This window comes from Aquarana catesbeiana, linkage group LG04, assembly GCF_042186555.1.
Source record: "Aquarana catesbeiana isolate 2022-GZ linkage group LG04, ASM4218655v1, whole genome shotgun sequence".
NCBI lineage: Eukaryota > Metazoa > Chordata > Amphibia > Anura > Ranidae > Aquarana > Aquarana catesbeiana.
Window position 1 is genome coordinate 411,594,210 of NC_133327.1, and position 13,494 is coordinate 411,607,703.

Below are 13,494 nucleotides of genomic sequence, written 5' to 3' on the forward strand. Positions count from 1 at the left end.
TATAACTACCAAAAATAATTAATCTACTGCTCTGAATTCAACAGATTTAGTTTTGGCAAATTACAAACATCCAGGCGCTACAGCCTTGTTGAAAACGAAAAAAAAAAGTTGAATTCAAATCCAGCCACTTGACCTCACTCTTTATACAAAAACTCCCAGGAGTTGAGAAGTAATCAGCCTTCTGCAGTTCCTGTGTGGTCATTTCCTGCCTGACCGCCTGTCACTTCCTGTACACCGGCTTGATGGAATCTGCTGTACAACCTCTCCACACTGAACATTGTCTCTTCAGCTGATTCTGGCCTCTTCCCTGGAGGCACCCGCTTTTCCAGTGATTTTCGCGGTGCCTAATGCCTAGTACACGTGAGCCGAAAGTCGGGAGAAAGCGGCCTGGTTCAATAGAAACCAGCTGATATTCGGTTCATGTGCACAGCAGCCGCTTCCCGACAGAAGCTAGACATTCTGCCAGCTTCTGTAGAAGGGTCATTGATGAAAAAAGTCTGATGACCGGCTCCAGATTGCGTTCTAAGCCAATGGCTGGGAGCGCTGACCGGAGTGTTCTGGCTGGGAGGCAGTCCCTCTGTCAGAACACAACTACTCAGCAGGGGAGATCGCTGTACTAACATCAGATTGTTAGTACAGCGGCTCCGATTTAAACTGTCAGTTTTTTTTCCTTCAACCCAAAAACTATTAGTGTGTACTAGGCTGGTATTCTATTATTGTCATCTTTATGGTGTCACAGTGAGATTTTTACCACAGTATCTATTTTAAAGAGCCATGTCATTGGTCCTTATGTGCTCAATAAACCTTTTTAAATGGACCCTGTGGATACATGCCTTATTCTACAAACTATTTTATATAGAATTGTATATATCAGTGCATCCAGCTGAGCTAATTAACTGTGCTTTAACACTATGGCTACTTTCACACTGAGGTGGGTGGGCGCCGGCGGTAAAGCGCAGTTTTACCGTCGTTTTAGCTGCGCTATTGGGCCGCTAGCGGGGCTGTTTTAACTCCCGCTAGCGGCCGAAAAAGGGTTGAAACCACCCACAAAGCACCGCTGCAGCGGCGCTTTGCTGGCGGGTTTGCAGCGCTGCCCCATTGTTTTCAATGGGAAGGGGCGCTTTAGGAGCAGTGAATACACCGCCCCTATAGCGCTGCAAAGATGCGGCTTGCAGGACTTTTTTGACCGTCCTGCAAGCGCATCGATCCAGTGTGAGAGCACTTTGGGCTTTCACATTGGAGTGAATTGAGCGGCTCTTTGAGGATGCTTTGCAGGCGCTAATTTTAGCACTTTAGCGCCTGCAAAGCGCCTCAGTGTGAAAGTAGCCTAACTCTAGTGACCACCTACCAACAGATTTAGTTTCGGTCAGATTTTTGATGCACTTAAAGAGTCCCATTTTAGGCGTAAGTAAAACCCTTTTTCTTACCTGAACCCTATCATTTCAGCGACTAGCATGAGCCCAGTGACTTCAGCTGCTGTGTCTGGTCCTCCTTGGATAGATTGATAGCAGCGGGAGCCGATGTCAATCAAATCCAGTGACAAGGGAGGCGGGGCGAGGCCGAGTCCTGCTGTCTGTATCAATGGATGCAGCAGCGGGACTCGTGAGCGCGCCCCCACGGGTTCCCCCATGGAAAGCGGCTCTCCGTGGGGGCACCCGATGAAGAGGAGGAGCCACGAGCGTCGCTGGGGCACCTCAAAAAAGGAGGATCGGGGCTACTCTGTTCAAAACCCTTGCACAGAGCAGGTAAGTATGACATGTTTGTAAAGATTGTTATTTTAAAAAAAAAATCACTTTAACTTGGTTGCTATAATACCTCTTTATTAAATAGAGCCAGGGTTGAGATAGGCAGGCCAGATTTCAAAACCCTGTATTTTATTCATGCAAGAAACACAATAGAAATGCAAATATTTGTTTTGTGATTGTGGATTTTCCATTGTTTATTTTTAGGTAATCTGTGTGGTGATCTTAACAGCCATCCTGGGATGCATATTTGGACTGAAGCCTAGCTGTTCCAGGGAAGGTACTAAAGTAATAATTTTTCATTAATGGGAACAGATGTTTTCCAGAAGCAGTTTGAGATAAAAGTGGTACATATGTTATCACATGAGAAAGAAAGTCATCTCCAGGCAAAGTGATAACAGGGGCTTATCAATAGTGTATTATGAATAATTGTCCAAGAAACTATCAATAATGAACATTATCAAAGTACCCATGGTTTTGTCATTTTCTTACTATCTACAGTTCGCTGTAATCTGGAACAGGATCTGCAACTGTACATCCCCACTGAACTGGCTTTGCTGAGTCTGCTATTAATATTTTTGGTAATTGTCTCCTATCTCCTATCCAACTGTACATCCCCACTGAACTGGCTTTGCTGAGTCTGCTATTAATATTTTTGGTAATTGTCTCCTATCTCCTATCCAACTGTACATCCCCACTGAACTGGCTTTGCTGAGTCTGCTATTAATATTTTTGGTAATTGTCTCCTGCTGCCATATCTTTAAACTTCCATATTTACTGCTAGCTCTATAACAAACACACTGCAATAGCAATATTACTGGTGATTGATTCTCAACTCCATGTGGCTTGAGTGATCAAGAGAGGTAATTAGCTTTACGACCCTAGCCTGTGTCTGGCCTGGCCCTGGCCATCTCCTCCCCATATTCAGGTGTCTCACATCAGACCCAATAATGACCAACTGAGAAATGCATCCCAGCTTAGGCTGTCTATAAATTTATGGCAGCTTATGGGGTGGCGCAGACAGGGGCATGGCGCAGACATCATGGCTTTTTCCTGAGTGGCTCTGTCACGAGTGATGCGCAGTTTCAACGATGCAGTTTAACGAAAGCAGGATAACTAAAGCTGCATGAACAACAGGAACTCTGCTCCACTCTGCAAGACGACAAGCAAACCAACTTTGAAATTTATTTTATATTAGGTTAGTTTCCCACTCTCTAGCCACTAACATGCTCCTTATTCTCTTCCTTCTCACATTGGTGTCTTCTATCCTCAAATTATCTTTACTCTACCCCTCCTCTCTTCCCTGCAGCATGCACATATCACCCTCACTCCTACCCTCTCCCTATTATGGCACCCATCATCTCCTGCATTTGCTGCACCCACATGCTGACATAAACTCCAGGGCCACTAGACACGTGCACTCATGCACATCCCACTCCCACCTTGCCTTCCTCACCCTCCTCCTTCTCCTAGTCTCAGGTGATATTTCTCCTAATCCTGGTCCGCCATTTTCCAAATGCAAGCCACATATCCAATACCCCTCCCCCTCTGGCAACCACCGCAATCCACTCAGTTTAATTTCTATCCCCCTACTTCCTCAAAGCACCCCACCAATCTCATGTGCCCTGTGGAACGCCCGCTCCATCTGTAACAAGCTAACATCTGTACATGACCTCTTCATCTCTCATGGCTTGAACATACTGGCCATAACAGAAACCTGGCTGCAAAATTTTGACTCAGCTTCTCCTGCTGCCCTCTCCCATGGTGGTCTCCATTGGACTCACTCCTCCAGACCCAACAGACAGAAAGGAGGTGGAGTTGGCTTCCTTCTGTCCCCACAAAGCACCTTCCAAGTCCTTACTGTCCCTCCCTCTCTATCCCTCTCTTCTTTCGAGATGCACTGTATTCGTCTGTTTTCTCCCATTTCTCTGAGGATTGCAGCAATTTATAGGCCTCCAGGACCGGTATCGCGCTTCATTGATGACTTTGCTGCCTGGCTACCCTACTTTCTCTCCTCTGAAATACCCACCATTATTCTTGGTGACTTTAACATTCCTGTCAATGTCAACAGCCCAACTACAGCTAAACTTCTCAACTTAACCTCATCTTTTGACCTAACCCAATGGACACATACTTCCACTCACTCCAATGGTAATACCCTTGACCTTGTATTCTCCCATCTCTGCAACCCTGGCAACCTCACCAACACCCCCTTTCCTCTATCTGATCACAACCTCATTACTTTCACTGTATCCTTGCCTCCAACCACCCATCCCTCCAAGCAGCAAACAATTACTTGTAGAAACCTTCGCCACTTTAACCCTTCTCTTCTCTATTCTGCTACTGACAACCTATATGACATAATCTCTCCCCTGTCCTGTCCTGACCTGGCCACTTCTGTCTACAACAGTTCACTCTCATCATCACTAGATGCACTTGCTCCCCTAACCACACGCAGAATTAGGCCCCGACCGTTACAACCCTGGCAAACTGACAACACTAGAAATCTCAAGAGACATTGCCGTGCTCTTGAACGACTGTGGCGTAAAACCAAATGCCTGCAAGATTTCACCCTATATAAATCTGCCCTTCTAAAATACAATTCATGCCTCCATGCTGCCAAACAAGCCTACTTTGTCTCTCTTATTAATTCCTTGTCATCCAGTCCCCGTCGGCTCTTCTCAACCTTTAACTCTCTGCTTCGTCCACCACCCCCTCTACCCACTAACTCACTCACTGCCCAAGAGATTGCCAATCACTTCAAAGACAAGATCAATGCAATTCGTGAGGACATCTCCACTGTGCGTACATCTTCCCCACCCATCATACCTTGCCCAGCAGCACATTCAACCCTCTCCTCTTTTGAATTGGCTACTACGGAAGAGGTTACAAAAATTTTCTCGAATGCCCACCTAACCAATTGTCCCTTGGATCCTGTTCCCTCACAACTACTACGGTCACCCTCTTCTTCTATCCTATGCTCCCTCACCCACATCTTCAATCTCTCCCTTTCTAGTGGCATTTTCCCCTCCCCTCTAAAACACGCACAGATCACTCCCATTCTTAAAAAGCCCTCACTGGACCCTACCGACCTGAACAACTTAAGACCCATCTCATTACTCCCATTCACCTCTAAACTTCTAGAACGCTTAGTCTACAACCGTCTTAGCTCCTACCTCAATGAAAATAACCTTCTTGACCCCTTACAGTCTGGCTTTCGCTCGCAGCACTCCACGGAAACTACCTTACTAAAACTCACTAACGATTTACTAACTGCTAAAACCAACAGCCAGTACTCCATACTCCTACTACTTGACCTCTCTGCGGCCTTTGATACTGTTGACCACCCGCTCCTTCTCAATAAACTACATTCCCTTGGCCTCCGAGATTCTGCTCTATCCTGGTTCTCTGGCTATTTATCACAGCGCTCCTTCAGTGTCACCTACAACTCTGTCTCCTCCTCTCCATTGCCCCTTTCTGTGGGGGTCCCCCAAGGCTCGGTTCTTGGACCCCTTCTCTTCTCTATCTACACCACCTCCCTTGGTCACCTAATAACTGCCCACGGCTTCCAATACCACTTATACGCTGATGACACCCAAATCTATCTGTCTACTCCTCACCTCACTCCTTCAGTCTCCTCTCGCATTACTAACTTACTAACTGACATATCAGCATGGATGTCGCACCACTTCCTTAAACTAAATCTCTCTAAAACTGAGCTATTAATATTCCCCCCCGCCCGTGCCCCCCTCCATGACTTTTCCATCAAAATCAACAATGCAACCATCAGTCCCTCCCCTCACGCCAGGGTACTAGGTGTAATCCTAGACTCCGACTTGTCATTTCAGCCTCAAATCCAATCATTGTCAAAAGTTTGTAGAATTCACCTCCGTAACATCTCTAAAATTCGCCCTTTTTTAACAAATGAAACCACCAAGCTCCTCATTCACTCCCTTGTTATCTCTCGCCTTGACTATTGCAACTCCCTTCTCATTGGCCTACCGCTCCATAGGCTATCCCCTCTTCAGTCTATCATGAATGCTGCTGCCAGACTTATCCACCTTACCAACCGCTCAGTATCTGCCAACCCTCTACTTCAATCCCTACACTGGCTCCCAATCACCCAGCGAATTAAATTCAAAATTCTAACCACAACATACAAAGCCATTCACAACTCTGCCCCAAGCTACATCACTAATCTTGTCTCCAAATATCACCCAAATCGTCCTCTCCGCTCTTCTCAAGACCTCCTGCTTTCAAGCTCTCTCATCTCCTCCTCCCATGCTCGTCTCCAGGATTTCTCCAGAGCCTCTCCCATCCTCTGGAACTCGCTACCTCCATCTATCCGGCTAGCCCCTACTCTTGCTACCTTCAGGCAATCCCTGAAAACTCATCTCTTCAGGAAAGCCTATCACGTCTCCAACTAATCTCCTACCACTTCCACCAGCTCATTCCCCACAGTTACAACCTTTTGTACCACCTGCCCCACCCTATTAGATTGTAAGCTCTTCTGAGCAGGGCCCTCTTAATCCTATTGTATTGTATTGTATTATATTATAACTGTATTGTCTCCCTTTTATATTGTAAAGCGCTGCGTAAACTGTTGGCGCTATATAAATCCTGAATAATAATAATAATAATAACAGGATATCCTTTATCTGGGGAAGCAACTGTTAAAGCGCTCTTCCAGGGTTTTTCCACAACTTAACTATTATGACTGTTGTGTTTCAGAAGTCAGTACATAGGCAATGATTTTATGTACATTATCCATACGCTGCTTTGTGCATAAACAGGAGGAGTCTTCTATCTTCTATCAAGATAGGAAAATGGTATTTTAAAATCCAATTGGGCAGCAACTTAAAAAAAAATCCTAACAGGAGTTCACCATTTACTGCCCTATCCAAAATGAAATAAAATGTTTTAGTTTTTGACATATTTGAAATATTATTGTACAATCCTGCTGTAAGGTCCAAGGTTAGCTTTATATGCATCTTTGTTAATTTATTTAATTTAACCTGTAATCATCTTCTCACACATAATAGTAGCAGAAAGAACAATGAAACAGGCTTGTGGGTGAAAATATGTTTAAGCACTGACTGAACAGTTTTACTTATAAAATATTGTTTGTATTAGATATAAAAAATGTCTTTGTTACTCTGCAGACTTTTTTAAAAAATGTTATAAGTCATATGCTATTTTTTTTTTTTTTAATGTTACAGTAAACAGCTGCAAAAATAGGTGTTTTGAGCGAAAATTTGGGAGCTGTCGATGTGATACTGCCTGTGTTGAGCTTGGAAACTGCTGTTTAGATTATGAAGATGTATGCATACAACCAGGTAAAGAAGCTGATACAAACCTGCTAAACAGTTTGTGTTTTTCATTTAGACATTATTTCTGTGCTGGACCCTATTCTTTTATCTGTGATCCTGGAACACATCTGCTGGTGTCTCTGTAACATGCCTTGTTGCTGCCTCACACACAAAGAAAGAGTAATAAAAAGAAATAAAAATAAAAGTTTCTGAGAGCCACAAAATAGAATTTTTGACTAGAAAGTTTGACTGTGATTGGTGATAGACATGTGCACACTGAAATATTTCGTTTCGGAATTTCGTTTTCGTCCGAAAAATAAATGTATTTAGTTACTCCCGAAATTCGTTTTTATTTATTTCGTTTTTCGTTAAAAATTGCATTCGTCAGAAAATCCAAATTAAGGTCGAATCTGTCATTGAAGGCTTATGGTGTCTGTAGAATGTTCAAAGAAGATTCGACGGAGCAGCTAAACTGTACGACGCCGTATAGTTTACCTGCTCCGTCGAATCTTCTTAGAACTTTCAACAGACACGATAAGCCAAAGTACGTGTGTACTTAGTTCTAGCTATTTTACTGCTCCTCCTCTTTGGTTACAATCAGCCAATAACATTCATCATCATCTTTATTTTTATTTATCTTTTTCTCCCCTACGTCGAATCTTTTCTCCCCTATGTCGAATCTTTTCTCCCCTACATCGAATCTTTTCTCTCTATGTCGAATCTTTTCTCTCTATGTAGAATAATCTTGGACTAATAGAGTTAAGGTTAGGCACATTTGACCACAGGTTTGATGGACACAGATTGTTATTGTCATCATCATGTCGAATCTCCTATCTATATCGAACTGTTGTAGCAACAAAGCGAAAATAAAGCATTTGTTTATGTTGGATCTTTCCTTTTTTCGGATTCTGCACTTTCGTTATCGTTTGTTAAAACGATAATGAAAATACCTGAAATTCGGACGAAAATGCATTTGGACGAAAACGAATGCACATGTCTAATTGGTGATGCAGGAGGCAGAGAGATACACCACAAGACTTTATAAAGTACATTCCTGCTACCCTTGATGGTACATTCCTGCTACCCTTGATGGTGCCACGTGTACTTATTCTTCTTTGACTTCATTCCGTCGGACATTCGGATCGTGTGTAGGCTTCATCTGACTTTTTCTTTCTAAAATTCTGACGGACCTAGAAATAGAACATGTTTCAAATCTTTCTGATGGAAATAGTTCCTATCGGGAAAACCGCTCGTCTGTATGCTATTCCGACGGACCAAAAATGACGCAAGGGCAGCTATTGGCTACTGGCTATTGAACTTCCTTTTTCTAGTCCTGTCGTACATCATCGCGTTCTAAACGATCGGACTTTGGTGTGATCATGTGTAGGCAAGTCCATTTCAGCGGAACTTCGTCGGAACTCTGTCGGAAAGACCGTCAGAGTCTATTCTGACGGAAAGTCCGGTCGTGTGTACGCGGCATTAGAGAACTTGCCTAAACACAGTTGCTGTCCTTTATTGGTTAGCATTAGATTTCTAAATGGTTTCACTTGCCTGAAAGTGCTAATTCACCTATACAGAAAAAATATAAAGATGAACTAACACCAGACACCCTCTCCCCTATCCCCTTACCCACTGTACTTGCACAATGTGACGGTGCTGACCAATCAGAATCCATCTAGTCTGTCTTGGAAGCGATGAAGAAGAGGAGGGATAAAACCAGGTATTGCAAATCCCTAGACAGCGGTACAGAGGGGACTGGGGGGGGGGGGGGGATAGGGAGGGTGTCCAGTGTTAGTTCATTATTACAGTTTTTCTGTAAATTAGAACAAGCCCTTTAAAAAGTAGGTGTAGGCAATCATAGACGGCTTTGTGTACACTTAAAAGAATACAAAGCATTCTCTGAATGGAGGCAGTGCCAAGCGAGCACCCCCCTGTGGTCAGTATGTAGTGGGGCAGCCACTCGGCACCAGGTCTGAGGAAGGAAGTGCCAAAGCTTTATATGTTGGAACAGCCTGGCTCTCAGTGACAGGAGGGTTTTGGAGGCTACTATGGGTATGTGCAGAAACCTTTAGTTGCTTTACCTATAACTTTTCTATAGGGCAGAGTTTCTACCTTCTCTCTTACTGTCTACTAATTCTTTTATAATGAATTATAGGTCTACCAGTTACAGTATGCTGTAAAAAAGAAAAAAATTAAAAGTGAAGTAACCCACTGAAAAGAAGAAGCATATTTACTGATACTTTAAATGGTGTGATTTGTTGTACAGCTCGCATCTGGACGTGTGACAAGTTACGATGTGGAGAGAAGAGGTTGCCTGGCAGTCTGTGCTCCTGCTCTGATGACTGTAAAGACACAAATGACTGCTGTGTTAATTACGATTCTGTTTGTAGAGGTGAGTCCGTCTGGTACCAAACTGATTGAAAGCACCTGAAATGGATGTTTGGACTCTGTAGTCTTTATGGCATGACAACAAAATAGCTGCGATCACTTTTTACAGGCAGTTTTCCGATTTAAATAGCAATTGATGACATCTGGGTACCTATTCCTAATCTTCTATGGATGGCTGCATATCTGCCTAGATACACCAACATAGCAGTTTAACTCTGATTTAAAGGCTGTTGCAATTAGTTTTTGAGGAATGGGCCACAGCTTGCTTGCTTTATCATCATCTTATCTAGAAATCCTGAAACTGTCTGAAGTTGATGTCCTTTATGTACCGGAGCTGCTGTATAGGGGTGTCCTAAGTAATATTTGAACTCTACCAGCTTAGCTATGCAATTGAGTATTTTTCCTTTTTGATGTTATTCTAAATGTAAAATATGTTAATTATGGGCATAGGTTAATAGAGTCCAAGTTTTGTTTACTGTCATGTACAGTGTTTTATATAACGTTTCTGCCTTTGATCCTTTATGAGTTTCTCTAAAAGTGATCAATGTATTTTCTACTTTGTCTCAATAGAAATCTGTGCTGAGAGAAATGTCCCTCCATCTCGATGTCCCCTCCATGGCAATTGCCTGACTTTCATTCTGATAATTTGACTTCAGTACTTTCTCAACTAATGACCCAGATAAAGCATGCAGTTAGTAAAATGAGAGGGAACTATCCTTTCCAGAGTCAGAGGTCAGCAGTGGAAGTCATGCCACCATTTTGCTTTCAGATAATATTTTAATATAGAAAAGCCCCACCCCACCTTTGTGCCTCTTGTTTCTGTTGAACAGTTTCCTATAACAAAACTGGTAATGCAGTCCCTTCCTCCCAGTCCATCACAACTAGTAAGATGGCGGCATCAGTGGGAAATTATTGCTAAATATACAGGAACACTGAAATACACAGACACACAGATACTCGATACAAGATAATTGGGGGTATACAGGGGGTATACAGATATGTTCCTTGAGGAACATTGAGTACGTGTGTGTGCGTACTTTGATAAACGTCTTATAAAATAAAATTTATCTTCGACACACAGTTAGCAACTGTAAACAAATTTCACAAGATTCATAATTTGGCCATAATAAAGTAAAATTTGGTCTCTATTGGATTGTGCACTTTCCAAACAGTAATTTCCCCTTCTAAAGTATGTCAATTTTTTTTAATGTTCAATTTGATATCAACTAATAGAGAAGTTGTCCACATTATTGGTATTCAGTCAGCAGTTAACCAGCAAACAAATACAAATAGCTTCAGAACTTTCTGCTTGGAGTTTGCATGTTCTTCATGTGCTTGTATGGGTTTTCCTTGGGTACTCCGCCTTCCTTCCAAACTCAGACATGTTGGTAGGTTAATTGACTCCTGTCTGTTTTGGCCTTATGTGTGTACAGGTGACATAGGGACCCAGAAACCTGCTTTGTGTGCCGCTCAGGCTCTCTGAAAGGGGTGCAAGTCCTGAAAGTCCACGCTTGGAGTGCTGGCTCAGAGGGAGCTTGTCCTGACTCCTATTGTGGCTTGAAGTGAAAGAAAGTCTCCCTAGAGCCACACATCTGTACCACCCCCGAGGTGAGTGTGTAAGTGGCAACCTCAGGCTGGACTCTGACCAGGCCACGCTCTGGCCTGGTGGGAGTCCAGGCTGAGATTGCCACTTACTCACACACCTAAGGGATGGTACGGATGTGCAGCTCTAGGGAGACTTTCTTTCACTTCATGTGACATGGGGACCTTGAGTTTTAAGCTCCCATAGGGCAGGGGGTGATTTGAATATACGGTACGTAAAGTCCTGCCTAAATTGTCAGTTCTTTGCCTGAAATAAATAAATAGGAAATGCACGTTTTATTGCTTTTTTGTCTGGAATCTGTGGTTTCTTCAGTTTCAGGTATTGCTAAAATAGTCTGTTTTATTCAGGAAACAAAAGCTGGTTTGAAGAGAAATGTGATGACATGCAAACACCTATTTGTCCAGCTGGGTGAGTTCACTGACAATGTTTTCTTTTGTGTTTATCAAGATAGTTGCAATGACATTAGTTATTGTGATTTCCATGCTTGAGTGCCTTTTTCTTTCATCAGTGTAAACTCCACCACTACAGTGTCTGAATGATTCCTTTTAAACACTTCTGCATAATACACTGGGTTTTATGTGTGGCACATTAGAACTAATAGGATTTTTACTCCCACAAAAGAATCATATAATGTTCACATGCTAGATATCATAATCTATTCATAAAATGCAGTTTGGATTTGCAATTTGAAAAAAATTATATATTAATCTATTATGCCTGTTTTTTTTTTTTTTAGGTTCTCCCAGCCTCCAGTCATTTTATTCTCATTGGATGGATTCAGAGCAGAATACTTTCATACCTGGAAAGGACTTCTTCCTGTAATCAGCCAGCTAAGTATGTTGTCAGGAATTACTGGTGCTGTTAGCTTATAGGAATATCAGAAATCAGTATGGGCAGTAACGTGTAAAAATGTATAAATCTGCGCTAGGTGATAATAACCAGTGAAAAATAAAGTTTAGAAGCGGCACTCTGAATACAGACATCAAAAAGTTTAAAAACATGAAACCTAAAAATATATATTTGTGTGTGTGTAAATATATATATTATATAAACACATATACATACATATATAAATATATAGTATACGTATATATACATACAGTACGTACATACATACTATATATCTATATATGTATATATGTATGTATGTGTATCAGCAAATTGCAGTTAGGCTCTATTCACATATATGCAAATTGGATGCGTTTTGAACCAAATGTGAATCAAGCCGGCTTTCTATGGAGACAGTTCACATATGTGCGGTATAGAGGCGGTGTGAATTTGCTGCGAATTTTAAATGAGTTATAGCGCTAGTAATAATTACCGTGTTCTCCTGGCACTGACGACGTCCCTCTGTCACCACATACTAGCTCATTATAAAATACTTACCTTAGAATGAAGCGCTGGCATCGCCTCCCGGTCAACGCAGAGAGAGCTGACATGTTTCTTCCGGATTTGCGGCTCTGGCGCTGTGAGTGGCATGCGCGCGGGAGTCCTCTTTCCGGCAAGGAGCTCTGATTTTCTGGCAGCATCAGAGCTTCCGGACCTTCAGAGAGCATGTGCTGCTGACGTCAGTGCCTGCATGCAAGGTGAATATCTTTTAAACCGTACAGGTTTAGGAGATATTCATTTTACCTACAGGTAAGCCTTATTATAGGCTTGCCTGTAGGTAAAAATGTGAAAGCGGGGTATACAACTGCTTTACTTACCAATAAAGCAATTAAGTTCTCCAGCAATAAGTTGTCAATCTGCACTTTTTAGCGCTTATATGTATTAAAACCTGCTTTAATTATATTTTCAGAAAAATGTGGAACATATACACGTGCCTTAAGACCAGTGTATCCATCAAAAACCTTTCCTAACCATTACAGCATTGTAACAGTAAGTGATAGAAAAAGGATAATATCACAGCATTTTATGCATCGATAATATCACACCATTTTATAAATCTGATTCTACAAATCACAAACTTTATCTGATAATACTCAATAATTGAAATATCTAATATCAACAGTTTGTATTGTGGTCAGTGTTCTTAAAGTGGAACCCAAGTCAAAATTATTTTTTTGTTTTTTTAATTTTGCTCAGTTGTGATATGTGAGCTTTCTATTTCATTGTGTGCCCCAAATGGGGAGATTTTAACTCACTACCTGTTACATAGATATGGCAGAACGTTAGAAGAATCTCCCCAAAGTGAGCGGAAATCCTGTGACAGTTGTCACTAAAACAATTATACCCTTTCGAAGATAGCCACTCTCCTCTTGTTCCGGTGATTGTAAAAATTTAGATTTTGCAACAGACACCAGGACAAAAAAGAAGTGAGAGTGAATTTTCTGACAGAGGTTCTAAACATTCCCGACTCTACCCAAAACTATAAAACTATTTTTTTTTTTGCCTGGAATTCTACTTTTAACATGATGCTTATTTAAAGAATTTAAACCCTGAACAGGCAAAG

General features: G+C 42.0%; 1 protein-coding gene across 1 annotated transcript in view; it reads left to right on the forward strand.

Annotated features, from left to right (window-relative positions):
- The window catches only part of ENPP1 (ectonucleotide pyrophosphatase/phosphodiesterase 1), a 141,341-nt gene that overhangs the window by 46,337 nt on the left and 81,510 nt on the right, over positions 1–13,494 (forward strand). The window contains exons 2-7 of the mRNA XM_073627290.1: positions 1,950–2,022; positions 6,962–7,078; positions 9,318–9,443; positions 11,390–11,450; positions 11,779–11,876; positions 12,841–12,920. Of these exons, the coding sequence (XP_073483391.1) occupies positions 1,950–2,022; positions 6,962–7,078; positions 9,318–9,443; positions 11,390–11,450; positions 11,779–11,876; positions 12,841–12,920 (555 nt within the window). The remainder of the gene's footprint in view (positions 1–1,949; positions 2,023–6,961; positions 7,079–9,317; positions 9,444–11,389; positions 11,451–11,778; positions 11,877–12,840; positions 12,921–13,494) is intronic.